General features: G+C 66.3%; 3 protein-coding genes across 51 annotated transcripts in view; 1 reads left to right on the top strand and 2 right to left on the bottom strand.

The window, feature by feature from the left end:
- Positions 1-4,491, bottom strand: part of PCBP3 (poly(rC) binding protein 3) — a 51,282-nt gene extending 46,791 nt beyond the window's left edge. For 44 of the 45 annotated variants that reach the window (XR_010832585.1, XR_010832588.1, XR_010832584.1 and 41 more), the window contains exons 1-2: positions 2,847-4,491; positions 582-655 (exon numbers count right to left, since the gene is read on the bottom strand). The gene's annotated coding sequence lies outside the window, so the exon portion shown is untranslated. Of the gene's footprint in view, positions 1-581; positions 656-923; positions 1,049-2,846 lie in introns of those variants that run through there. The other variant, XR_010832575.1, reaches the window with a different exon arrangement.
- Positions 4,492-4,635: 144 nt separating this feature from the next.
- Positions 4,636-10,357, top strand: SLC19A1 (solute carrier family 19 member 1). 2 transcript variants are annotated; one of them, XM_048055553.2, is made up of 6 exons: positions 4,636-4,738; positions 7,109-7,425; positions 8,032-8,779; positions 8,997-9,189; positions 9,306-9,447; positions 9,537-10,357. In XM_048055553.2, the coding sequence occupies exons 2-6, from the start codon at positions 7,192-7,194 to the stop codon at positions 9,699-9,701; spliced, it is 1,482 nt and encodes a 493-aa protein (XP_047911510.2). In that variant the 5' UTR covers positions 4,636-4,738; positions 7,109-7,191; the 3' UTR covers positions 9,702-10,357. The 2 variants fall into 2 exon arrangements, with proteins under 2 accessions (XP_047911510.2, XP_047911511.2); XM_048055554.2 differs by lacking the exon at positions 4,636-4,738 and adding an exon at positions 5,375-5,656.
- Positions 10,155-25,404, bottom strand: part of COL18A1 (collagen type XVIII alpha 1 chain) — a 33,385-nt gene continuing 18,135 nt past the window's right edge. For 3 of the 4 annotated variants that reach the window (XM_066999987.1, XM_066999986.1, XM_066999988.1), the window contains 40 exons: positions 22,597-23,141; positions 20,336-20,416; positions 20,192-20,251; positions 19,976-20,114; positions 19,771-19,895; positions 19,647-19,673; positions 19,340-19,519; positions 19,205-19,231; positions 19,052-19,114; positions 18,875-18,961; positions 18,704-18,757; positions 18,481-18,630; positions 18,298-18,360; positions 18,060-18,104; positions 16,979-17,119; positions 16,825-16,896; positions 16,666-16,737; positions 16,517-16,579; positions 16,255-16,290; positions 16,088-16,177; positions 15,888-15,917; positions 15,766-15,792; positions 15,217-15,279; positions 15,054-15,128; positions 14,925-14,960; positions 14,776-14,829; positions 14,504-14,578; positions 14,206-14,277; positions 14,014-14,056; positions 13,826-13,888; positions 13,703-13,746; positions 13,501-13,614; positions 13,230-13,374; positions 13,079-13,152; positions 12,862-12,990; positions 12,738-12,773; positions 12,362-12,631; positions 12,079-12,276; positions 11,866-11,981; positions 10,155-11,646 (listed from right to left, as the gene is read on the bottom strand). In XM_066999987.1, the coding sequence (XP_066856088.1) occupies positions 11,433-11,646; positions 11,866-11,981; positions 12,079-12,276; positions 12,362-12,631; positions 12,738-12,773; positions 12,862-12,990; positions 13,079-13,152; positions 13,230-13,374; positions 13,501-13,614; positions 13,703-13,746; positions 13,826-13,888; positions 14,014-14,056; positions 14,206-14,277; positions 14,504-14,578; positions 14,776-14,829; positions 14,925-14,960; positions 15,054-15,128; positions 15,217-15,279; positions 15,766-15,792; positions 15,888-15,917; positions 16,088-16,177; positions 16,255-16,290; positions 16,517-16,579; positions 16,666-16,737; positions 16,825-16,896; positions 16,979-17,119; positions 18,060-18,104; positions 18,298-18,360; positions 18,481-18,630; positions 18,704-18,757; positions 18,875-18,961; positions 19,052-19,114; positions 19,205-19,231; positions 19,340-19,519; positions 19,647-19,673; positions 19,771-19,895; positions 19,976-20,114; positions 20,192-20,251; positions 20,336-20,416; positions 22,597-23,141 (3,998 nt within the window). In that variant the 3' untranslated portion in view covers positions 10,155-11,432. The remainder of the gene's footprint in view (positions 11,647-11,865; positions 11,982-12,078; positions 12,277-12,361; positions 12,632-12,737; positions 12,774-12,861; positions 12,991-13,078; positions 13,153-13,229; positions 13,375-13,500; positions 13,615-13,702; positions 13,747-13,825; positions 13,889-14,013; positions 14,057-14,205; positions 14,278-14,503; positions 14,579-14,775; positions 14,830-14,924; positions 14,961-15,053; positions 15,129-15,216; positions 15,280-15,765; positions 15,793-15,887; positions 15,918-16,087; positions 16,178-16,254; positions 16,291-16,516; positions 16,580-16,665; positions 16,738-16,824; positions 16,897-16,978; positions 17,120-18,059; positions 18,105-18,297; positions 18,361-18,480; positions 18,631-18,703; positions 18,758-18,874; positions 18,962-19,051; positions 19,115-19,204; positions 19,232-19,339; positions 19,520-19,646; positions 19,674-19,770; positions 19,896-19,975; positions 20,115-20,191; positions 20,252-20,335; positions 20,417-22,596; positions 23,142-25,404) is intronic. The other variant, XM_066999985.1, reaches the window with a different exon arrangement.

Here is a 25,404-nt window from a genome sequence, read left to right as displayed (position 1 = left end):
AGCTCAAAAATTTGTGTGAATTCCTGAGCACAGATGCTGGCACAAAGCTGAGCAAGAGCAGTTCTCCCAGAACGCATAAAAAGGAGGTGAGTTTCGGTTTGGGACACGTCCCTTCCAAGCCAGAGAGACGCGGAGGGCGCAGCCCCGACGTGGACCTGCCGCCTTTCGTCTGACACCATCCCCAAGGCAGACATCAGCCCTGCTCCGTCCCGCAGCCAGGAAGGGCTCAGCGGCAGCACTAGATGGCAACCCAGCACCGTCGAGCAGCCCTGCTGCGCCTAGGCCGAAGCTTATTCATCCCTTTTCCAGTATTCAGGGAGACGGCAACAGCTCGGTCCTTCCCTCCTGCCTAGGATCTCAGCCCGTGCACGGCCACTTCCCAAAGCCCTCGCCTCGATGGTTTTGGGAGCACGATGGGCTGAGCTGGCTCTGCCTGGGCTCGAAACCCAGCCGTGCTGCAGCAGGGACCTCACCATAAATCACCCCACCGGGGCAGGGGCACGCCTGCCGGCCTCGTGGCACGGAGCGGCCAGGCCCTGGCCTCCCCTCCAGCCTCCCCCGTGCCTCTGCTCCCCGCTTACCCCCGGGGACGGTCCCCAGCACGGCGCGGCGCGGAGACACATCTGGCGGCGTTAGGTCTGCGGCGCCTCGTGCCCTGCGGACGACAGGGAGGGGAGTTCAGGCTTGGAGGAAGCATCCCCCCTTCACCGGCCTCCAGTCCGGGGGCTGCGGCCCGAGCGGGCAGAAGTGATGCAGGTAGCGGGTGTGAAAACCCCGCCAGCCCGAAGGGAGGGATGCTGGGCAGCACCCAGCGCTGCCTCTCTGCAGGACGGGTGGGTGCTGCACCCCGACCCCCCGGGGACAGCCCCCTGCTTGCACCCCGGGGGGCCCTCCAGGCGTCTGCATTTTCAGGAAGCCGTCACCTTGCGCCTGCCCGCCGCTGGCTTGGGGAAGTCAGCACAACAGGTTTGCTGCTCCTCGGCGGCGGCGGCGGCGGCGGCAGGGGAGCGTGAGTCATCCTCCTGCCTCTGCCCTTGAAAGCCAGCCAAGGCGTAAAAGCTTTTACCGCACCCTGATGCAAAGCAGCCAGCAGCAGGACACCCGAGACAAGCTCCGGGGTTAACCCCTTCTGGTGAGACGCCGGCTCCGGGGCCCTCCGTCACCGCCACGAGGGCTGTCCGCACCCCAGGGACAAGGCCGCCCTCCTGCGGAGGGGACGCACGCAGGGCCCCAGTGATGGGCGGCAGGGAGCCCTGGCAGAACAGGGACAAACCCCCAGAAACTGCCAGAGATGGGTAAATTAGAGGGCAGAGCCACAGAGAGGCGTTGAGCATCCCAACCCCAGCAGAGCAGTGCGGGGAACCCCAGCCTGGTCTGGCTGGCTGGGGGCTTCAGGGTAGGGGCGAGGACGTGCTGGACAAACAGGCAGAAGCAACCCCAGAAATAAGGCAGACACTTCACAGTGCTTCGTTTTGCTGTTTTCTAAGGGAAACATTTGATTCTGTCACTTCCAAGTATCTCCCCCTGGCCACGGCTCCCCATCAGAGGGCACAGCCTCGACGGGCTTTCCCCAAAGCGGGGGGACCTGCCTCCTCCTGGAAATGCTGTCCCACAGCAATGCGGTCACTCCTGGAGGGAAAACCCAGCTCCTTTGGGGACACTCGGAGTTTCTGTGGTAAGAAGGAGTTAGAAAAGAGGGGCCATGGCGGGGTGAGAGCCTGCCTGTGAGGGACTGGGAAGGGAGGGGGAAGCGCTACGTGTTCCCCTCCCGAGGCTCTCTGCAGGGCCAGCTTGGGGACCCCACGCAGGCAGCAGCGCCTGCAGTGCCCCGCTGCAGCACACGGGGGCTGGCACACCCACGGGTGGGCGGGAGTGGGCTTCAGCCCCGAAATGAGCCCATGCTCTCCTGGGGCCTCCGCACAGCCCAGGGAAACAAGACGGGGTCCTGGCTGCACCCGGAGCGTAAGGGCTGAGCATCTTCTGACCCACCCCGAGGGCGCTGGCACTGGTTTTGGCACCTGCCTGGAACTGCGTGGCAGAGCTGCACCTCCACAGTTTAAACACAAGTTCGGGCAGGGCTTTCCCCATCACATCCTCCCAGATGGAAATAAATCCTCCTAGAACGCGCGGGTTAGCTCACAGGGATTTGGGGTGCCTTCCTCACCTCCCACGGGGCTCTCCATCCCCAGGGCTGCGACCCCGGGACGCGGGGCTCTGCGCCATTCCCGGGGGGCCATGCAGCATCCGCACCGGGGTGGGGACGCTCTGCAGCGCTGCGGCTGGCGGAGGAGGCGGGATGCCCGACCACCTAGGGTGCTCGGAGATGTGTGCTCCAAAAAACAGGGGTCCAGGCCCTCTTCCTCCCCCCTGCGCCAAGGCCTGGGCAGCATTGGCCCCAGCTGTGGGTGCGGCGAGGAGTTTGCTCGGCGGGCACTTGGAGATGCAGAGCGGGGGGCTCGACGTGCCTTCGTTGCCCACCCGAAAAGCAGCAGCACAGCATCCCTGCCACCACCCGTCGCAGGGCCCACGCGTGCTTCCCCCTGCAGCGGCGTGGGGACAGCGCTTTGGGGCTTGTTTGGAGCTGCCCTCGCCGAGCCAAGCAGCGTGCCGGGATGGGATCCGGGGCCAGCAAACTCCGAGCGAGCGGGAGGTGGCACGGCCCCGGCGGGGACACGGCGGGGCCGGGGGTCGGGGACACCTTCCCGGAGCGGTGCTGCCCGGGGAGGGCATCCTCGTCCCGGCGGAAAGCAGGGGGCTGCCCCCGCACCTTGCCCACGGGGGACCCGCCACCCCCAGACCCGGCACCCCCGGGGGAGCAAAGTCCCGGGGAAGGGGGGAATTCCTACCTGCCCCCCGGACGGACGCACGGACGGACGGACGGACGGACGGAGCGACGGCCGGGCGGGCTCTGGAGAGGCGGGGAGGGCTGGGGGCTGCAGGAGGGGCCGGGAAGGGAGGAGAGGGGCAGGGGAGCGGGGGGGGGGAGGCTGGGGAAGGGGCCGGGGGGGGGGCGGCCGGGCGCGGCGGGGCTGGCTCCGAGCGCGGCGGCAGCGGGAGCTGGGTGCGCCCTGCCCGGCCCCGCAGGCCCTGCCCACCCCGGCGAGCTGAGCCCCCCCGTCCTGCCGCTCTGCCTGCCCGCTGCATGCCCGGCCCTCCCCTCCCTGCCTCCCGGGGACCGCCACCGGCAGCCCGGCAGGGCGGCGGGGGACGCCGGCCCTTCGCTCCCAGGGGGTGCTGACCCGTGCTGATGGAGCCGGGGGTGCCCCCGCTCCCCTGGGAGCTGGCGGTGGTGGGGCGATGCTGCTGAGAGCCGGCCGCTGGGCTGAGTGGGTGGGGGGCACGGGCGGTGCTGCAGGGGGTCCCACCAGCGTCCCCAGGGTGCTGCTGTGTCCCCGGCTGGTGCAGGGGGCACGCACCCGGGGGCTCCTGATCCCAGGTCCTGCAGCACGGAAGAATCATGGAACGGCTCGGGTCGGAAGGGGCCTTAAAGGTCATCTAACTCCAACCCCCTGCCACGGGCAGGGGTGCCACCCAAGGGAGGGACCTGGCCCTTACAGATAACCAACAGCCCCAACAGGCCTCTCTCATCTCTTTCAAAGGGATGAGGTAAAACAAGAACTCCCCGGGGAAGCCTCTGTGCAAACCTCAGTTTCTCCCGGGCTGCTGTTCAAGCCATCACGCAGCACCGTGGCAAAGCCAGAGCCCTGGCTGCAGGAAGGGCAGGGGACGGGGGCTGCCCGGCAGGGGATGCACCCACCCGGCACGTCCCACACCCAAACAACACATCCCGGCTCTGTCTGCTTGGCTGAGAAAAGGAGGGGAAAAAAGCTAGGCAACTAAATTTAGCAGGGGTTACTGGGACATCCCCACGGGAGGCCCCTGGGTGCAAGGGGGTCTGCCCCCCCAGGCTGGGTGCTGCAGGGCAGGGGGGCTGCAGCAATGCCCAGCCTGGGCCCCCAGTTCCGTGCTGCCAGGCGGGTGCAGGGGTATAAATATTTCAGCGGAGTAGCCGAGGCCTGTCAGGTCGCATTTGCTTCTGGCAGAGTAACTGCGAGGGAAGGGGGCGGGAGGATGCTCTCCGGCTCGCTCCTGCGTCACGTCCCGGGAGAGGGGGCACAGGGGGGCACCAGCCCCGGGTCCTGCTCCTGGGGGGGGTCTCCACCTCCTCCTCGTTCGCCTCTAAGCGTGCTCTTTCCTCCGGGCCCGGTGCAGGGCCATGGTTCGGTTCCTGCTGTGCTGACACCCGGGTCTCACCCCCCTGATGCCCCTGGGGGCTGCTGGGGGCAGCAGCGCGGGCAGGGCTGTCCCGCAGGCTGGCAACGCGGGGGGCAACGCTTGGGAAATGCCCGTTTCTGGCTTCCTCCGGGTGACGCTGCCAGGGATGGGGCTTCGCACATAGCCCCGTTTATAGGGTTACCGGTGTGCCACGCGCAGCCCGGAGGCCGCGGCGGGTGGGCGGCACGGCCCGGGGGCAGCGGTCGGTGGGGAGGGGACAGGGCAGCCCTGCCCTCCCGCTTCCTCCTCCTCTTCCTCTCGTCTCCTCCTCCCCTTCCTCCTGCCTTCTGCACTCTGGGGCTTGTAGTCCGCTCGCCGCCGCGCACATGGGGCGCGACTACATTTCCCGAGGGACCCCCAAATCCTCCTCCTCCTCCTCCTCCTCCTCCTCCTCCTCCTCTCTCCTGTCGCGCTCCGGCGGCAGCGGGCCGGCCCCGCCGCCCCCATGCCCGCCGCCCCGCAGGTACGGCCGGGCACCCCCATCGTCCTCTTCTCCCTCGCGCACCCCAAATCCCCCCCGTCACCCGAAGGAGCCCCCCCTGCCCCGACGGAGCGCCCCAGAGGGGTTCCCTCGGCGGGGGCTTTGGGGGGAGCTTTCCCCTCTCCCCTTGCGCAGGTTCCCCCGGACCGTGCCCCCCGTACCCCCCGTGTCCCCCGGCCAAGGTCACCGGGCGATGGCTCCTGCCGGCCCTGCACCTGCGGGCAGAGCCGCTTGGCTCGGGGGGGGGGGGGGGCTGCTGGGGGTCCCCCGAGCCGGGAGCATCCCGCGGGGCCCCCTGGTGCGTGGCGCTGGGGGGATGGAGCCGGGGCTGGGGGCTGCGCGGAGCGGTGTCCGTGCGCCCTGCCGTCCCCGCGGGGACGGTGGCACGGGTGCGGGCAGTCAGCGCAAGGGGACCAGCATCCTCCCGGACGGAGCTCAGCCCCTGCAAGGCGCACGGCCAGCACCTGCTCCCTGCGGGAAGCGGCCCCCTGGGGTGGGCAGCGGGTGCTGGAGGCGGTGGCCGGCCACATCGGCAGCCCAGCGCCGTGACGAGCGCGAGCCGGGGCAGAGTCCAGGCTGCCCGGGCGCTGGGGACGCGGGGCGGGCGCTGCGGGGGGTTTTGCCACTCGCCCCTTGCCCTCCGCGTCTCCGTCCCGCCGTGCGCGGCGTGGCGCGGGCGCTGGCGGGCTGTGGGTGTTGGAGCGCCGCGCTGCGAGCCCCAGCCCCGCTCCCTGGGCTCCGGGTACCGGGTGGGCCTCAGGAAACACGCTGATCCCTCGAGGAACGTCAGGCGTGCCGGAGCAAGCGAGGGCTTGCCGTGCCGCCGGCTTAGTTTTCCTAATTCTGCGTCTGCTTGAGATTAACGGCGTACCCCGGGCTGCGCGTGTGCCTGTGTAAGAGGTAGGTAGGGGCTGTTTGCACAGCTGTGGGGTCTGGGCACGGTGCTGAGTCACCAGCGCCGAAAACCCACAGGAACGCGGCCGACGGGCGAGTCCTGGTGCCGACGTCGGGACCTCTCCAGCGGGGCAAGCCCCGGCCTCGCCGTGCAGGGCGGCACGGGCTGGGACGGGCTGCGGACCCGCGGGTATTTGGGGCCAGGGTGTTTGAGCAACTGCGATCGGTCGTTCCACAATTCATGGGTCATCGGGTTCGTAGACCTTGGTCCGGTGGCATGTGGGTTTTTATCGCTCGACGAGTGCTGCCGGTGAGGCGTGGGAGAGAGGGAGAGGTGCTGCGAGGGCACCGGGGCGTGGGGCTGGCTCCGGCCGAGCACGGCGTCTGCTGCGGGGGCGAGGAGGGGAAAGGAACCTCACCCCCAGCCCGGGTAGCTGCAGGCCCCTCTTCTTTTTCGGTTTTGCACATCCCCTCCCTTGTTTGGGTTTGAAAGGCCGGAAGGAAGGGGAACCACGGGTGTTCGTGGTGAAGATGAATAAGTAGCAAAATCCCGCCTCTAGGAAGACAAAAGCAGGCAGGGAAAGGGCATTTTGGGGTCAGGGATGTTACAGGAGGGGAGTTGGGGAGCTGTGGGGCCGCATGGGATGGAACGAGTGGGCTCTTTGGGGACAGCATGGCTGGGAAAGCAGCTCCTGGACGTGCTTTCCAAAAGCTCGGACGCTCATCCAGGGCCCTGCCTCCCCCAGCCCCATCCCGTGACTGCTAATCGGGCCTCCTGCTTTCCCACTGCCAGATTCAGGGATTTGAGCATTTAATCCTCCATCAGACTGTGAACCTCGTGACAGCCCCAGGGCATTTCTCGCTTCTCCCTGGCCGCTGCCGATGGATGGCCTGAGCATGGCGAGCATCGCCCCTGGCATGCCTGCAGGCACCGCGTGCGGCAGGGGAAGCCGCCTGCCTCCGGTGCCTCTAAAGCCCCAGCTAACATACAGCACGGGCAGCCGCGTGCTGGGCACATGTTAACTCAGTTATTTTGTGCTCGGCTGGGGCTGGCACTGCCCATTCTGTGCCTCTGAGCCTGGTGCTCGGCCGTCTTGCCCTCCCCAGCCCCTGGGAAAACGTGCTGAGCAGCTCGGCCCGAAGGGGAGCTTTGCTCTGGGGAGGGCGCAAAACTCCCCTGGCTTTAAAACAGGAGAGAAGGGAGGTGGCGTGGGTGGGGGAGGATGGGCAGCCCCACTGCAGAGCAGCGCGACGCGTGCATCCGTCAGATCTTTATGTGTGCTTTGAAAACACCGCCCGAACTGGAGGGCCTCCTTCTGCAAAAATAAAGGGTTTTTTTGATCTCTGCGGGCTCCCGATGTTGCAAGAACATCTCCCGGGGCGAGAAGGTAGTGGTATTTATTTGCGTTACTATTACGGAGGAGTTTGATCCTGTGCCAAACGCTGCTCTCTCCCCAGAAGCTGCAGCAGCGTGTCCTTCGATGTGCCGAGGAGTGCCTGCGGCCGGAGAGGAGCAGCCTGGCGCGGCAGCGCCCGCGTAGATGACAGTGCCGGGGCGAGAGCTGCCGTCCCACCGCAGCGCTGCCCAGGCCACCGCCGCCATGCCCAAGCAGGATGACGGCAAGAAGCTGCCCTCGGAGACGGCGCCGGACCAGCGCTGGAAGCTGCAGGTCTTCTACCTGTGCTTCTACGGGTTCATGACGCAGATCCGGCCCGGGGAGAGCTTCATCACCCCCTACCTGCTGGGGCCCAACAAGAACTTCACACAGGAGGAGGTGAGTTGTGCTTCTCCCCCCAGCGCACCCCGTTTTGGCCATGGGCACCCAGGGGCCAGCCAGAGCATCCCCCCACCTGAGTGGGGTGCCGAGGACATCCCACGGCAGCCCTCAGCCCCGTGATCGAGCCGTGCTGGTGGAGAGCAGGGTGGCTGAATGCCCAGTGGTACAGGGTTGGGTAGCTGCTCTCCCCCCTGCACGCCTGGAAGGTGCTTTTGGGGTGCAAGGAGCTTGGCAGGGCAGGAGCCAGGGCACTGCTGGGCTGGTTGTCCCCCCACCGTGCCAGCTGGGGGTGGGGGGGACCCCAAGATGCATGGCCAGGGAGGGGGCAGCGTCGGGGCCTCTGGCAGCGAGGGGGTTAGGCGAGGATCCCCCCTGCCAAGCGGTGCTGGCCCCACTCCCAGCCGCCGTGGGAACGCCGTGTTCCTGGCGCAGCAGGGGGCCGGGGCTCAGCCCGGCCCCTGGCCGAGTGCACAGGGGCCAAATTCCTCCCGAGGAGGGGTCCCAGCCCCGCACTCCTCCTCGGGGCTGGCGGCACCCACCGGGGCCACGTCTCCTGCCCGGTGGCGCTGCGCCCCGCACTCATCCTCCCTCCGCGCGCCGCAGGTGACCAACGTGATCACGCCGGTGCTGAGCTACTCCTACATGGCGGTGCTGGTGCCCATCTTCCTGCTGACGGACTACCTGCGCTACAAGCCAGTGCTGGTGCTGCAGAGCCTGAGCCACATCTCCATCTGGCTGCTGCTGGTGCTGGGCACCTCCGTCCTGGCCATGCAGCTGATGGAGTTCTTCTACGGCGTCACCATGGCCGCCCGCATTGCCTACTCCTCCTACATCTTCTCCCTCGTCGCCCCGTCCCGCTACCAGCGCATGGCCAGCTACTCCCGCTCCGCCGTCCTCCTGGGCGTCTTCACCAGCTCGGTGCTGGGGCAGCTCTGCGTCACGCTGGGCGGCGTCCCCTTCCTCACCCTCAACTATGTCTCCCTGGGCTTCGTCACCTTCGGCCTCCTCCTCACCCTCTTCCTGGAGCGGCCCAAGCGCAGCCTCTTCTTCAACCGGCCCGAGGCGGCCTGCGACGGGGCTGCGCCCACCGAGCTGGACAAGATGGCCGGGGGGGACGCTGGCGGGGCGGCGGGGGGCTGGCGGGAGATGGTGCTGTGCCGCATGCTGCGGGAGGTGTGCGCCCTGGCCAAGCAGTCCCAGCTCCAGCTCTGGTCCTGCTGGTGGGTCTTCAACTCGGCCGGCTACTACCTGGTGCTGTACTACGTGCAGATCCTCTGGAACGAGATCTACCCGGCCAGGGACAACCGCCGGGTGTACAACGGCGGGGTGGACGCCGCCTCCACGCTGCTGGGTACGCTGTCCTCTTGGGGCCGGGGGGGACGTGGGGTGGGAGCACCCCCATCCTGCTGCATGCCCTGGGGAGGGCGGTCGTAACACTGCGTTACGCAGTGCAGTATCGGGGAGGTGGCAGCGGTAGGCTTGAGGGCATGATGCAGGAGCAGCATCCTGTGGGGGTGGGAGTTCACGGTGTCCCCTGTGCGTGTGTTCCCCCCCCCCCCATCCCCCAGGGGCCATCGCCTCCTTTGTGGCCGGCCACATAAAGATCCGCTGGGCGCTGTGGTCGGCGCTGGTGATCGGGTTGGTGACGGCCGTCCAGGCGGGGCTGCTGATGCTCATGAACACCACCAGCAACATCTGGCTGTGCTACGCTGCCTACGTCCTCTTCCGCGGCTCCTACCAGTTCCTGGTGCCCATCGCCATGTGCGTGGTACCCTGACCCCTCCTGGGAGGGTTTTGGGGTGTGTGGGGGGGCCGGTTATTGCTGCCATCCCCCACTGGTGGCTGGGCCAGTGCTCACCGCCCTCCCCATCTCCCAGTTTCCAGATTGCTACCTCCCTTTCCAAAGAGCTCTGCGCGCTCGTCTTTGGGGTCAACACCTTCTTTGGCACTGTGCTGAAGACCATCATCACCATCATCGTGGCCGACAAGAGGGGCCTGGGCCTCTCCGTGCATCCCCAGGTAGGGCACCGAGGAGGGCAGGGGTCCCATGGCACGGGAGGAGGGGTGCAGGAGGCGCGGGGCTCGCTGCAGGCACCGCTCTCTTGCAGTTCTACGTGTACTTCGGCTACTTCACGCTGCTGGCAGCAGCCTACCTGATAGTGGCCATCGGTGTGGGCGTCCAGCACAGCCGCCGCGCGCAGCCACCGGAGCCGGTCCCCGCCACAGCTCCGGTGCAGGAGAAGAGCCCAGAGGCAGACGCCACGGAAGCCTGAGTGTCAGCACCCAGCCGGGCAGGACAGACGGAGAGATGGATGGACAGACGGATGGACGGGCTCCCTTGGCATGGCGCCTGGCCGTGGCGGCGGGTCGTGGCTCAGTAAATGTGTGTCACCACCACCAGCGTGTGCTTTGCCTCCCACCGCGCTGGTGGTCCTGAGGATGCAGGGACCCACCTTCTGCCCCAGCTGCTCCTTGGGGCCGGGGGCTGTGCTCCTGCCCTGAACTGGGTGCAGAGGAGGATGCTGGTGTGGCTCAGAGCCAGCAACCAGCCCCGAGGCTTGCTCTTCCCACCCCTTTTTGAGGCTGACACGGCCCCAAACACGACCAGAGCAGAGGCAGGGTGCCCACGGCAGCACCACCAGGTACCACGCGAGGGGAGTGGTGGGGGTCCAGGGGGTCCCGGCCACCGGCTCCCCATCGTCCTGCAGAGCTGTGTGGAGCCAGGCTACAAGAGGATAACGTTTCTTTATTCAGTGCCTTTAGAAAATGGTTTATGGGACACAACGGACAAAAATATAAAGATCCACAGGCTTTAAATTGCATTAATTACACAAAATACAGTAGACTGTAAGAAATAGAGGCCGTGTGACTCGCACAGCTTTTATGGTAATAATTTCCATACAATAATAAAAAGCTAGTTACAGATTTATCTTTTTTTTTCCTTTCTTTCTTTTTTTTTTTTTAGCACCTTGGATTTGCCCACACCAATGCAAACTGGCTTTGCTCCGCCTCAGCCACCCCGGGTGCAACACCGGTGGCCTGGCGGGTGATCGCGGTGTTTGGCCTCGGTACCACATGTGGTCAACACGCACACACACGCAAACGCATGTAAACACATGCCAAGGGCACGCCGGGCTGCCCCGCTCCTGCCCCAGCTGGGGGGCTGCCCCATTGCCCCGTGCACCCCCCGGTCCCTGCTGACCTGTGCCGAAAGCCGGAGGCACCCAGGGCAGGGGCACGGGCACAGCCAGGGGTCCCAAGGGCGCACGGAGGGGATGGGACCCTGGCCCTGTGCAGGGGTGGCAGTAAGGGAGGGGGCCCGGAGGGGAGCTTTGGGATAGATACTGGGGACCAGACCCCCAGGGTTCACCTCGTGCCCGGTGAGGAATGGGCGATAGAGGTGAGGATGATGAGGCGCAGGGCTGCCTGGGAAGGACCTTACCAGGGGAGGACGGAGACTGCAGAAGAAGAGCCGCTGGGGAGCCGCACCACTGCCAGGGGACAGCCCCTCACCTGGGGAGGGGACGTCTGGGGTCCTCCTTGGGCTGGCAGGAGATGCCACAGCTCCGGCAATGCAGCTCCTGGTGAGGACGGTGTGGGGCTGGGGGGCTCAGCCCCCCCGCCCCAGGCTTCCCAGCAAGGCACACAGCATGGCATCTCCGAAACCTCCCTGCAGCGTATCCTCCCCACCCAGCCTCCCCGAAAAGAGCATCTGAGCAGGGAGGAGCAGTGGGCGGTTGACACAAGGATACAGCTGCAGTGGTTAAACACAAGGGGTTAGAAGAGAAGTGGTGTACGAGAGGAGGAAGAGGAGGAAGGCAGCCAGCCCACGGCTGCCCTGATCAGCAGGGGTGGAGGCGAGCGCCTGCCGGGCCGGGGCAGCGGCGATGGCGATACTCTTTGGCTTTAGGTCTGGGGGGAGAAGAAACCCAGTGGGGCGAAGGCAGGAGCGTGGCGGGGAGCAGACCCTCCCCGGGGAGGCGTGCAGCGCTCGGCGAGCGGGGTCATTTTTTGGCAGCGGTCATGAAGCTGTTCTCGATGCAGAGGACGATGAAGGCGTGCTGGCAGCTGCTGGCCGCCTGCTCCAGGAGCTTGCCCGAGCTCAGCGAGGAGGCCTGCCCGCTGGTGCTGCGCTCCTCCGTCCGCCACGCCTCGCAGTAGCTCTCGGGCAGGCGCCGGCCCTTGGCGTCCGAGCCATGCCAGACGCTCTTCTGCGGCCTGGAAGGCAGAGGGGGGTGAGGCTGCCGCAGCAGGAGCTGGTCCCGAGCCTCAGAGCCGGGACCCCAGCCGGTCCCCGTGGAGATGGCCGCAGTGGGATGCAGCATGCGGTACCCGGTGCCTGCTCCGAACCCGTCCCCTCTGCCTCCCTGCCTGCCTGCCTGCAGCAGGTCATGGCCACATCCCGCGCCCTGTCAGGAGCCCCATCCCTGCACTCACCACGCCGAATCCCGCAGGACGTCCCGGCCATCGAAGGAGAGGATGCGGGCATCAGCCCGCAGCGGGGCCTCGCTGCCGGTGAAGAGAGCCTCCCAGTTACTGAAGAGCACCTCGTCCTGGGGGGCAGAAATGGGGGTCAGCCCATCCCGGGACCTCCAAAGCCCCTCCACAGGGGATGTGGCGAGGGGCTTCGGGAAGGGGTCGGGGCTGTACCCGGAGGTTAACGATGGGCACGGTGGCACGGTCGGCCCTGCGCACGATGCTGTACAGGTCCTGCAGGCGGGAGGAGAGGAAGGCGCGGAAGGTGCCGGCCAGCCCGACCTGCCGGGCTTGCTGGAAGCACTGGAAGTCGGCGCCCCGGATGCCGCGCATGCCGCCGCTCAGCGGCGCGTTCAGGGCCACCAGGTGCAGCTGCAAAGGGGACAAGCAGGCGTGAGGGACACCACGTCCAGTCCCATCACCTCCCAGCCCGGGGCGTGGGACCGGCAGCACTCACAGCAGGCTGGAAATCCTGGTGCACGTGGGCGGCCACGGGGGCCGGATCCGGCTGGCGCTGGACGTAGTAGCTGTTGAGGAGCTCGTGCTGCTGCAGCAGGGGCGGCTGGGGCAGGCGGTGCTGGTTGGCCAACACTTCGTCCCCGCGCCACGACCGGGCGGTGGGCGGGGGGCTGTGGTTGCGCAGCGGGTGCAGGGGCCCGCGGGGCTGGAGGGGGTGTTGGGACCCCCCATAGTGGACGCTGGGCGGCTTGTCGTACACCTCATTGTCCTGGGGTGGGATGGAAGGAGGGAGGGAGGGAGGGAGCATTCAGGGGCTGTGCTGCCCCCAGACCCCAGCACGGGGGATGTGGCGGGGACAGGGATGGGGGACTCACCAGTGCCGAGCTGGGGACCAGGGTGTGCTCCTCCAGCTGCAAGGACACGGCACATGAGCGCACAGCCGCCACGCAAGCGCCCAAGCATCCCCCCGAGCACGGTGCCACCCGTCCCCCGACTCACCAGGACCCTGCGGAAGCCCCCGCGCAGGCGGACGTAGAGCTCCTGCCGGTCGGCCAGGAAGACGAGCCCCCCCTCGGGCAGCTCGTGCGCGGCGCTCAGCATAGCCTGGTACGTGGGCAGGGCACGCAGCTGCGGGCACAGCGCGCCGGGCGCTCAGATGGCTCGGATGGCCAGCCCCTGCGTGGTGCCACCCGCCCCAACCAGAGCCCCCACTCACCCCCAGGGACGTCCCGCTGGTGCCCGGGGGTCCGGGGGGCCCCGGCGGTCCGGGGGGGCCAGGGATGCTGATAGCTGGGGGGAAGAGAGGTGAGATGGGGATGGGCTGCCCCAGCCTGGGCCGTGGGCAGGGGCGCGGGGAAGGCACTCACCTGGTCTGTGGGGGCCTGGGAAGGAGGGTGGCCCGGGGGGGCCGGGAGGGCCAGGAGGGCCCTGCCGCCCCTCGTATCCGATGCCGGGGGGTCCCTGCGGTCCGGGAGGCCCCGGTGGCCCAACGATGCTGTCCCCCTTGGGACCCTAGGTGGTGCGAGAGAGCATCCCTGAAGCAAAGCAGCCGGGGGTGCCGCCCCCGCAGCGCAGTACCCAGAGCCTCGCTGCTCCCTGTGCCATGGGGCACTCACCGGCAGGATGTGGGGTACTCACCGGCAGGCCCGGGTAGCCCTGGGGCCCTGGTGGCCCCATGGCACTGGGGCCATACAGTGCGGTGCTGCCCGGCTCGCCCTTCTCGCCCTTGGGACCTGCCTCCCCCTTGTCACCCTGTGGGACAGAGTGTCCTTAGGAGGAGTGGCCAGGGAGCCCCGAATGGCTGGGGACCCCAGCAGCAGGCACGGGGAGAAGGCCTTACCCGCAGGCTGGCGCCGAAGCGGCTCAGGTCGTAGGGGAACTGGCCTGGGGAGACAGAGAGCAGCGGCGGTGTGGGCACGAGCCGCCTGCCGCCCGCCTCTGCCCAGGGGGATGTGTCACTCACCTGGGGGCCCCGGGGCACCCACGTCTCCTTTCTCTCCCTTTTGCCCTGGAAACTGGTGGAAACCTGCCAAGAGCACAAGGGCGATGCCGTCTCAGAGGCGCAGCGTCAAGGCCACTGCCCTGACAGAGGGACCCTTTGCTGGGGTCCCCGGGCCGCTGGGAGGTGCTGGGGCGCAGACACCCCCTTACCCGGGAAGGCCGGCAGTGCAGGACGGCTGGCATCGCTGAAAGCCTGCAGGGATGCAGAGAAAGCAGCTGCGGGGACAGCCACCTCCCTGCCAGCGTGTCCCCTCCGTGTGACAACGGGATGGAGGTGGCGAGCACCGAGCCCACGGCACGGTGAGCCGGTCCCCGCCGTGAGGTTACGGTGGCACTACTCACATTGTTGCTGTCATAGACTATGCTGCCAGGAGGCCCAGGAGGGCCAGGGGGACCTGGGGGACCAGGGGGACCCTGGGGGGGGGGAAGAAGACACATCAGGGTCCTGCAAAGCAGGCAGTGCGACAGGTCCCCGCACAGGGCTGCGGCTGTGCCCTGGGGCACCCAGCAGCCCAGCAGGGGCAGGGACAGCGGCTCAGGCATGCGTGCGCCCATTGCTGGAGGGACACAGGCCCCCAGCCAGCCTCTCGGTCCCCTCTCCCCCCACCACACCGCCCTGTGCCAGGCCAGCCGCGCTCACCCGCAGGCCCAGCATGCCGCCGATGTCCGCCGGGTCGCCCTTCTCGCCCTTCAGCCCGTTCATGCCGGGACGCCCCTGCGGACGAGCAGCGAAACATCAGCCTTGTCCCTGTCCTGGGGTCACTGGTGCCCCTGCCCTCGAGGTGCTTCCTTCCGAGCCCACCACCCCCTGCAGACATGCCGGGGAGCGGGCTGGAGGTGTTTTGGGGGTGACTGAGGTAGAGGAGGTGGTGGCCCAGAGGCAGGGACAAACAAACCAGGAGGGGGTCTTACAGGTCTGCCCGGAAAGCCAATTTCTCCCTTCAGCCCTGCTCGTCCGTGGGGGCCCTGGAGAGAGAGGAGAGAGGACAGGAGCATTCAGAGCTGCGGGAGGAGCCCCTTCCCCCCCACGGGACACGAGGAGGACGGTGGCGCTGACTTACAGACGGGCCCATCGGTCCCCGCAGCCCTGGCTCCCCCTGTGGACAGCAGACGGGGAATTATTGCACCAGGAGCACCCGGCACCGCGCTGCGGCACAGGGATGCGCCTGGCCCCTCAGCAGCACACCCACCTTCTCTCCTTTCACATTAGCGGCAACGACGGTCCCGTCTGGGCTAATGATGACGCCGGGCTCTCCCTTCTCTCCCTGCAAGAAAGCAGGAGGCACACGGGGAGACGGGTGGACCGGCACCAATGCCAGGGCTCAAGAGGGATGGGGGAATGCAAACCATTACCTTCAGCCCTGGGGAGCCCTGCAAGCCAGGCGAGCCCTGGTCCCCTTTTGGTCCCACTGGGCCCTGCACGGAGAAGGACGGGGCATCAGCCACCAGAAGCAGACCTGACACAGCGATGGCTGTTTCTGCCCTGCCACCTGCACACCTGCCTCCCCCCTAACGCTGGAGCTCAGCCCGGGGCGCACGGTGGGGCTCGGCTTTGCTCTGGGACCGCCACACCAAAAAGTGTGACAGGATTGGTAACCAGAGGTTTGGAACAAACGCCTGGAGCGTCTCTCCCTGGCAAGGAGGGCTGGCCAGGCTCGTGCCAGCAGGCTGCCAGCCATCAGTCCCCCACAGTGCCCTCAAGCTCGCAAGAATTTTGGCTCTCAGCTTCTCTGCTCGCTGACAGTTTCCCTCTGGCATGGCCTGTTTTCATTCATCTGCCCTATTCCCCGAGGGGCGAGTTGGGCGGATGCTTTCCCGACCGCTCCTCTGGACGCTTGCCCCCAGCCCCAGCTGGCCCCCGGGGGCTGCCCCACTGCTGGCTGTGGTGTCCCCCCAACTCACCGGGAAGCCGGCATGGCCCGGTCTGCCCTGCGGGGGGAACAGACACAGGTGAGAACAGGCGGCAGCTTTCCAGCCGCGGAGCCCTCCCAGCACCGCGGGCAGCAGGGAGGTGAGGTACCTACCTCTGGGCCCGGCTGAGCCGCCAAAGACCTCTGGAAAAACAGTCAAAATGTTTTTTTAATGAGACCTTTGCTCTGGAGCCCAGCCTGCAGCACGGGCAGAGCTGCAGGACAGGTCCCCCTAGTTTTATTTCTGCACAGCGGGTGCTGGGTAAGCCCCTTCTCCCCAGCGTTAGCTCCCCCCAGGCGTGGGAATGACTTACGTCTTCACCCGAGACGTAGACGACCTGTCCGGGGGGGCCAGGCAGGCCGGGGGGGCCGGGCAGCCCCACTCCATCTTGGCCTCGCTCGCCCTGGAAGACGCAAGGGTCAGCGCGCCGGCTGCCACCGACCGGCCCCATCGGCAGCGCGGCACCAAGCCCGCACCTACCTTCTCACCGGGGCTGCCTCTGTCGCCTTTGGGTCCCTGCAAGGAGAAGGGAGCGTGGGTGAGCTTCCCGAGAGGCGGCGCCTTCGGGGGACGGGGTGCGCTGGGGCAATGCCCGCCAGCTGATGGGGACGGGGCTGGGAGCAGCACGAGCATCCCCCGCGTGTGGTGGGCACCGAGCAGAGCAGCAGCTGAAGGCACGGGGGGGTTTTGGCTGCTGGGAGCGGAGATCTACACGGAGATGGGGCCGGGGGCATGCTCCTACCTGCGGTCCGGGGAAGCCCTCCAGGCCAGGGCGGCCATCCACGCCGGGCATGCCAGCGTCCCCCTGGAACAAGCATCGGGACAGGGCGAGATGCAGGCACAGCACCCCCATGGCATCCCCAAACGTCCCCCCCAGCATCCCGCTCCTACCTTCGGTCCCGGCAAACCAGGCTGCCCGGGGCTGCCGACCTCCCCCTTGATCCCCGGCAGTCCTGGCACGCCCTGCAGGACACACGGACAAGGGGACGTGAGCGCGCAGCGCCCAGCGGGGTCGGAGGGGAGGGAAGGGGCGCGACGGCCCCAAGTTACCTGAGGTCCGTCGGGCCCGCGCGGTCCAGGGGAGCCGGCGGCGAGCGGCAGCCCCGAGCCCTCCATGTCGGCCTGGGGCAGGAGAAGGGGCTGAGCCGTGCCTGTCCCCCTCCTCCCACCCTGCGCCTTTCCCCTGAACGCTCCTGGCACTTACAAATCCAGCCTCGTACGCCGGCCCCGGTGGCCCCGGTGGGCCAGGGGGGCCCGGCTGCCCTCGGGGTCCGATGGGCCCGGGAAGACCAGCTAACCCCATCTCTCCTGGGGCGCCTGCTGGCCCCGTGTCTCCCTTGCTGCCCTGCAAAGGGGAAAGAAGAGGAGGGTGTGGATGGGAGCCCGCGGAGCCATCCCCACGCAGCCATCCCTCAGCCTGGCAGCCCAGCCAACACCCCAGGTCCCTGTGCAATGTGCACGGTGGCCACCAGAGGCTCGTCTAAATTCATAAATGCTTTTTTACTTTTTTTTTTTTTCTTCCCTCCACGCTGCCCCAACAGCAGGGTGAGCTCAGCACCGAGCTAGGACACTCGCACGCACCCCTGCATTGTGTTACGGGTCTCTAAGCAGTCTGGTCAGCCCTCGCCCCTATCTCCCACCCCGTCTACGCTCTCAACGCCAGTGAGCTCGCAGCACCGAGGCACGTTAATCCGTGTGTAATTAACAGCACGTGTAATTAACAGTTTGGCTGCAGGGCTGTGGTGGACAAGGGGCAGCCTGGCCCTGCAGGGAGGGGATGGCAAGCGTGTGTGTCCCCGCTGTGCCACCTGCCTGCTGCTACCTCGACCCTCGCCTCTCCCAGAGGTGGGGATGTGGAGTGGAAAGAAAGAAGCTGGAGCAGGCAGGAGGGGAGAGGAGGTGGTTTGCTCTGGTTAGAGGTGAGAAGAGGAGTGGGTACAGAGAGAAGAGAGATGTGCAGAAGACGGGGTGTTTCCGAACAGGGTGCAGGCACCCACTGGCTCCTTTCAGGGCCACCCTCGTGTTTGAAGGCAGCAAAACATCCCTGTTGCATTCTGCCCGTGTGGGCACTCTGCCTGTCCCCGTGTGCCAGGCTCACAGGCATCCCCCTGGCCCACGGCACCACGTGGGCAGCAGCACCCTGCGCCCCCAAGCCCCGGCACCGTTCTGCTCTGAGAAGAGCACACGTGCCCGCGGCCCCCACGTCTGTGCAAGGGCTGCCCCCAGCACAGCATCCCTGCAAAGCGACCCCCCCCCCCGAGAGGAGCCAGCCCTGGGCATGGTACCTTGGGTCCTGGTGCTCCGGGGAGGCCGAGGTCACCCACGTCACCCTGGGGAGGAGGAGAGGGTGTGAAGGGGAGCAAGTTGGTGATCCCCAGCCCGGGGCTTGCTGGGTCTGGAGGGAGCCGGGGCCTCCGGAGATGCACCAGGGGACGGAGCAGCAGCTGCTACAGGTCCCCAGGGTGCTGGCTGCCCCAGGAGGGAGCAGAGACATCCTGGGTGCACAGGATGGGGGACACTCACCCGCTCTCCTTTGGGCCCTGGTGGCCCAGGCATCCCGTCTTTTCCAGGAGGACCTTGAGGACCCTGCAAGATGCCCAGGAGGTGGCTTCAGCGCGGGGGAACGCTGTGGTGCTGGCAGGCACGGAGCTATTGCCACCGCAGGGTGGCCCTGGGATGGCTCCCCCTTGGCCACCCCACTCCTACCTCCGGCCCCGGGGACCCGGGGACCCCATCTCTGCCGGGCAGCCCCGGTGGTCCTGGCAGGTCTGTGCTGTTCATTCCAAACCGTCCCGGCTCCCCTGGCAAGCCGGGCACGCCAGGGGGCCCCGGAGGACCGGGTGGCCCTCGCGGGCCCTGTAAGAGAAGAAGGGGATGATGGCCAGAGGCGTCCCTTGCTCCCTGCCCGGAGGAGGGGTCCCACACTCACCCGCACGGTCTCCAGGTCACCGCCAAACCCGGAGCCCTCCATGTCGATGAACGTCTGGGGGAGAAGTGCAAGGGAAACACTGGGACCAGGGTGCCCAGCGGAGCAGGGGTGCTGCCCCAGGGCATCCCCACGCCATGCCCCACAGCCGCCCCATGTCCCGGGGGCACCTACCAGCCTGTCCTGCTTGGAGGAGGGTCCCGGTGGTCCGGGGGGGCCTGGCAGTCCTGGGGGGCCCCTTGGCCCCACACCGGGGTCACCCTGGGATGGAGGAGAGAGCGTGGTTTGCAGGCACAGCCTGGCCACCCGCTACAGCACAGGCACAGTCACAGCACCCGCACGGTCACTCACCTTCTCCCCCTTCAGCCCGGGCTCTCCTGGTGTCCCGGGGAACCCCTGGGGCCCCATCACACCCTGCAAAGGGGGGCAGAGGTTGGGCGTCAGCAGGTGGCGAGGTGCAGGGGCGGCCATCCCGTGCAGCACCCCTCTGCCCCCCCTACTTACGGGTTTACCGTCCTCGCCGGGATCACCCTAGGGATGGCCAAGAGGAGAGATCAGTGAGGTGCGCTGGGGAAAAGGGGGAGCAGCCCCATCCCTGCGCCCAGGAGAGGGGCTGCCTGAGCTAGGGGCTCAACTCACGGGCTCGCCGTCCCTGCCGGGGGCCCCTTCCTTCCCCGGCAGCCCCGGGGGGCCGGTGGGGCCAGGGGGGCCGGTGACTGGCTCCAGCACTGCGCCGTCGGTGTGCCGCGAGGGGGGGCCGGGCTCACCGGGCTCGCCTTTCTGACCCTTGGAGCCGGGATAGCCAAAGCCAGCACTGCCCTGGGGAGCAGAGGGAAAGGCGTCCGCCCGTGCCCAGCAGCATGGCCCCTCTGCCCCCTGGGGCTCACAGCTGGCACAGGCATAGCTTCACCCTGCAGCACTGCCCAGCTCCCCCAGCGATGCTCACCTTGATGCCCAGTTCACCTTTTTGCCCCTGCGGGACAGAAACAGAGACGGACGGGTGTCAAACGTGGACATGTGGCTGCAAACCAGTGGGAGAGGCAGCCCCCAGCAGCACCTCTGTCACCCACCTTCTCGCCCTTGGTGCTGCCCATCCCCAAGACGCCACCGGTCCCCGAGTCCCCTTTCAGGCCACGTTCGCCTTTCTCCCCTTTTTCTCCTTTGGGGCCAGCGCCTGTGGACACAGGAGAGGGACCTGGATGCTCTGGGTGCTGACACCGCTGGGGACGGCCACCCTCCTGTGTCCCCACTGCCGCTGCGGTGCCCCAGCATTACCTCCCGCAGGGACCCGCAGCCTCTCCTCCGCTCTGGTCCTCTCCGCCTGCTGTGGGGAGCCTGCACCACTCCTCGACCCGCTGTCCGCTGCCACGGGCGGGGAGGTGACGGGGACAGCATCCACCAGCCCCGGGACACCCTGTGCCGGCGACAAGGGGACACCAGCTTTGAGCCTTGCCAACCGGCACGTCGCCGCCGAGTGCAATGCCAACTCACCCTGTCCTTCCCCGAGAGCTGGCGCCTGTCCTCTGCCCCGCTGCCAAAATCTCCAGATGCCTGCGTTTGCCCGGGGAGAGACAGAGCGGGTCAGCCTGCCGGACGGGGTAGGACCCCCCGAGGCTGCGGCCACCCAACGCTCACCTCGGCGTCGTCCTCCTCCTCCTCGCACTGGTGCTCGGCTGCCCGCGGGTCCCCTCGGAGCTTCAGGTCAGCAATCACACCCTGCAAGACACCGTCGTGGACCAACATGGGGTCCTGCTGCCCTGCCACCACCCTACAGAGCCATCATGTCCCCAAAGCAGAGGTGGGACATGCCGGCTGCGGCTGGCCATCCCCCCATGCCGCGGGATCCAGCACCTCTGTGCACAACCTCGCCCCCAGCCCCTCGCACCCCAGCCCCGTGCTGCCGGCAGGGCTCAGCTCCCCGCTGCGGACTCCGATCCATGGGAAAAAGCCCTCCATCACTGGGAGGTCACAGCCGGGCCCCGGGCAGCTGGACAGCAAGGCTTTTACGGGGAGCTTTTTGGATGTGCTCCTCGCTTCCACATCGCCGGAGCACTCCCCACCCCAGCCGGCCTTGCTGCCTTGCCTCTCCCCAGCCAGGGATGACAGCCAGCCCCGGGCCGCCGCCGTCTGATTTTGTATTTCTTAGGCTAATCCCCACTTCCTTACCATTTATTTGGGTTTTGGAATTGTCGTGAGCATTCAGACCCCTTATTTATAAAACAAACCTCCACAAACTCCTCCCTAAGGACGTCACCTCCAGAAAAGCCCCCAGAGCTGAGCTACGCGTGCCGCCAGGGGGGCACCATCCCCACTCTGACCCAGGAGGGCGCGTGGGCACTGGCCGGACCCTGCAGCTCTGCAGGGCCACGAGGCAAAGCCCAGGTCCTTGCTGCTGGGACGGGATGTGGGGATGCTCTGAGCCCAGCAGGGCAGCAGGGAGAAAACCACCCCACCAGGGGCCGTGCTGGGAGGAGAGGTCGGAGAGGAGCGGTGCCTCGTCTCTGGGCGAGACACCTAAAATAACACCGGGGCTTGCTGGCAAGCACAGCGTGCCGTGTCCGGGAAAGAGACACGCTCAGGAAGCACGAGGTGTTTAAGAAAACAAGAACCGTAGGCAGTCGCGGTGCAGCCAGGCTGCCTGCTATCCATCTATAAATAAAAATACAGAGAACTATAACCAGCCCCCAAGCAAACTGCCCCCGTTTGGGCTCTGAGCTCCTCCTGGGGCTGCCCGGCTCTGTCCCAAGTTTCCTCCCCACCAAGCACCAGCGCCAAGCCTGCACTACGCTAAATGCACCGCTCCAGGCTGGCCCTTCCAGGCGCTGGCCTCTTCTCTGGCATCCCGCTGTGGCCAAGCCCTCCATCTGCAGGATTTATTCGGCCCTGTCGGTGGCAGGAGCGCGGGCTGGGCGTCATGAGGCAGTCAGATGCCCCGCAGACACCCCGGGGGCCGGCGAGGCCTCAGCCTCAGCCTCCCCTTCCTTGTGGCTGGCAGGGGGGCCGCTCTGCAGGCTGCCTCCTCCCCGAGGCAGAAACATCACCTGCTAGGAAGGCACGAGTGCGCTCTGCTCTGGATTTTTCTTCCACGCCCGCCTCCCAGATCCTCCAAACCTCCTCCGGCTTGGAGGTGATTTCCTCCACGGCCACAGCTTGGCCCTCCCAGCAGGTTCAAGAGCAGGAGGTTGCTCTAGAGACCCCTCGGGGGCCGATTCGAGCCACTGGTCCCCAGCCCATCAATTATTAACCCCTGCTCGGGGACCTTTCCACAGCCTCCCTGCCCGACACGGTTTAATGGCTCCGAGGCCCCGGCGGTGCCAGTCGTGAGCCAAGGCAATGGTTAAGCTCAGGAGTGCAGTCCTCAGCTTTCCTCCCCCCAAGAGCTGTGGGGGATTTCCATGTCAGATGCATTTTCCCCACACTTTCCGTAAATCTTATCTAACACGCAAGCTGTGCTCAAATCGCAGTCCGAGCTATCACCTTCCCTCCCGGCTCTTAAACCTCTTCCTGCAGATACCGCCCAAAGCCGGCCAGCAAAGATATGCTCCAGCCCAGACATTTTTTCCAGCTAAGAGAGACCATTTCGCCAGCCCAGCTAGCAGGCACCGAAGCAGATGGGTATTTTTAGCAAAGTGGAGGCTCAGAGAGACTCTGCGCGCTGCTGGAAAAGCCATGGGCCATGGTGGATGCCACGGTGCAGCCCCATCGCCTTCTGCCTTGGGAGCTTTGCCCTGGGGAGGCCCAGGGACATAAAGCTGGTGGCTTCTTAAGCCAGCACTTCTTGCCAGGCTTCCTCACGACACACGTCGACTGGTTCACGGTGTGGGCAAAGAGGCTGGTGTCACGTCCAGCTGCCCTTCTCCTTGGGAGCTGCAGGATGGGGTGACCCAAGGCCTTACCTGGTATTTATCTGGGTCGGCCCCCCCGGCCTGAGCAACGAAGAGCCCGGAGCCTTCTTCCAGCTCCATCTCATCCGGGGAGCGCTCGAAGCGGACCCGCTCGTACTCCTCGCAGTCCAGGTAGAGGACAACTTCGTCCTCCTCCACGCTGATGGCGAAGCGCGTCCACTGGTTGAGCAGCGTGGGCACGGTGAAGGTGGCCGCCACGTAGGAGCTCTGCGAGCCCGGCTCCGTGTAGTAGAAGATGATCTGCTGCTTGCCCGCGTGCAGGTCCGAGAGCTTGACGCCCACGTAGATGATGCTCTGCAAGGAGTCCGTGATGGCAAAGAGCACGCCGGCTCGGGGGGTGGTGGGCTGGATGTGGAAGAGGAGAGAGAAGTCCCGGTAGAAGGGGCTGGGCAGGTGGTACCGAGCCACCTGGCCCGTGTTGGCATTGGGTCCAAAGACATAGCCGGGGTTGTTGTCGGGGCCGTAGATTTTGAGGATCTCCTCTGGCGGGGGGTCTCCGATCAGCTCCAGGAGGCTGACCTCGGTGCTCAGGTTCTCTGCAAGAGGAGGGAGAGGGGACGGTGACAACCAGTACAGCGAGGACACGCACCCTTGGCAGGTCCCCCCCCCCTCCCCAGCGCCTTTGGGGACACCGCACGGGGCCACCCGCTCCTCCCTGGGAAGGCAGCGCGCTCTCACGGGGCTGCTGCTCCACAGCCCGCTGGAAATGAGGGAGGAAAGGGACACGCAGGCTCTGCTTTGCATCCCAGCTGCTGAGCCTAAAAGTCCCATCCAGCCAAAAGGAAACTCGCTGGTGAACTTTCGGGATATTTCGTGCCCTTTCCAATTAATGGCTACTTCACTTTTCTTGTCTTGCAGAGATGACCCCAACACTCATTGTCTCCAGAGGAACATTTTGATGCTTTCCCCAGCAGCTAACCCTGCTCCTGGCCCCATTCCCTGGACGGATTCAGCTTCCCAAAGCAAGCGGGGATCTTCCCGAGGGAGGGAGAGGAATTGCTGTCCAGATGGACAACCTTGTCCCTGGATGGGGTGGTGCCAGGGCATGGGCAGCACATCCGTACGGACCAACCCACGGACCGGGATGTGCATCATAACGGAGCAGGGGGGGTTCTGGGGAGCAGGGAGGGAGCCGGCATCTTCCCGTGCACCCCGGAGCTGCAAACTGGACGCAGCAGCAGTGCTCCTCAAGCTGCTCCCCCAGCACCATCAGGGTGCAGCTCCCAAAACATGTCCCAGTTCCTGCTGCTGGCTCTCCGGCTGCACAGTATCCCTCAGGTCTGATAAAATCAAAGCGATCGTGCACGTGCGGCCACACGCCCGTGCCCACGCATGCCCGTGCCTGCTCCAGGGTCACGGCCACCCCCACATGGCCCTGTCCCTGCAGGGTCACCGCGGCTGGGAACAATCCCAGCCCTCCCCTTGCACCGCCTGGGAAAGCGGCCGGGCCGACGTGCACCCCGCCGGCTTCCCAGCTGATCTCAATTTCCAGCTCGCCTCCTGCCCCGGCTCGTTTTCTCAAGGCACTTTGGGGAGTTCTGGTCAGGACGGTCTCTCCTACCAGGCGCAGCTGAACATCTGGCTGCGCGAGCCAGCCCTCTGGATGCAAACTCCTGTTGTTTTGGCAGCACGCACATCCTCATCGCCCACACAACGGGCGCTGGATTCCTCCCTTCCTATGTCAACCTCTCGGGCCGGTGCCAACTTGATGCGAGCGAGCATGCTGCACGCCGGTGATGTTTAACTCCAGATTTCCCAGGAGTGAGAAAAATCTGACAGCTGCTCCCAGGTGCACGTCCCCATTTCGGGCTTGCCACTACCACGGCGGCCACCCGCACTCCAAAATGGCCGAGGGCTGCGGCATGGGACCTGCTCCAAGCTGCCAGCCAGGACGGGGATTTTGTCCCCTTCTCGAGCCAGGGACACAAGGGGCCTCTGCAAGAAGCTGAGGCAATTCAGCGTTCCTACTTCCCTGTGTTGAGCACAGGCAGGGGATATCAGGGCAGAGGTGTGCACAGGAGGCCGGGAACCTCCACCCTGCTCTGGAGCCAAGTATTTTCCTCCAGAGCTCTTTGAAAAATAAAAAGATGTTAAAAAAAAAAAAAAAAAAAAAGGAAAGGAAAGAAATCAGCCCAGCCCTGCCCAGCCTGGAAGGGAAACATGTCCTTTGGGATGGTGGGAGGAGATGAATACCTGGGTTTCTCTTCCAAAGCCTGCGGGCACCTGTGCAAGCGGAGCATCCCCAGCCTCCCGTGGCTGCCAAGCCAGGACGCCAGGGCTGACTGGCCCTGCTGGAGGGAGATTAGAAACGCCCTGTTTTCGAGGCAGGGGGATGTTTTCTCTCTGCCAACCCCAAAAAACATGAGTCCTGTGGATGGCAGCCACCCTCGAGTTGCTCCACGCAAGCACGAGGAAAGCCGCTCCCGTGGCGCTGGCCACCCCTGCGTGCGCACGGAGCAGCCCCGGCGCCGAGAGACGCCGCCAGGATGCAGGGACTGCGCTTATCTTGGGTTGGAGGAAGCCAAATTCGGAAGAGCTTTAAGCTAAGAGGAAATCAGAGCTTCCTCCCGGGGGTCCGCATGGGCTCGCAGGGGTGTAGGAGCCGTTGCTGCAATTTCCCCATGCAGACAGCCCATCCTCTGCCTTGGGGCTCGAGGGGTGGGGGGGGGGGGGAAAGGCTGAAAGAGGCTTTTGTTAGCAAGGCAACTTTCAAGCATGTTTCCCTTGGTATTTCAGCCATCTCTGGGATCCCCCCTCCTCTCTAAAGGTGCCACTTGTGCCCTGGCTGGGAGACGACAC

The sequence above is a fragment of the Anser cygnoides genome, chromosome 6 (genome assembly GCF_040182565.1).
Source record: "Anser cygnoides isolate HZ-2024a breed goose chromosome 6, Taihu_goose_T2T_genome, whole genome shotgun sequence".
NCBI lineage: Eukaryota > Metazoa > Chordata > Aves > Anseriformes > Anatidae > Anser > Anser cygnoides.
Note: the sequence above shows the minus strand (reverse complement) of the source record. Positions and strands in the feature narration are given on the sequence as shown.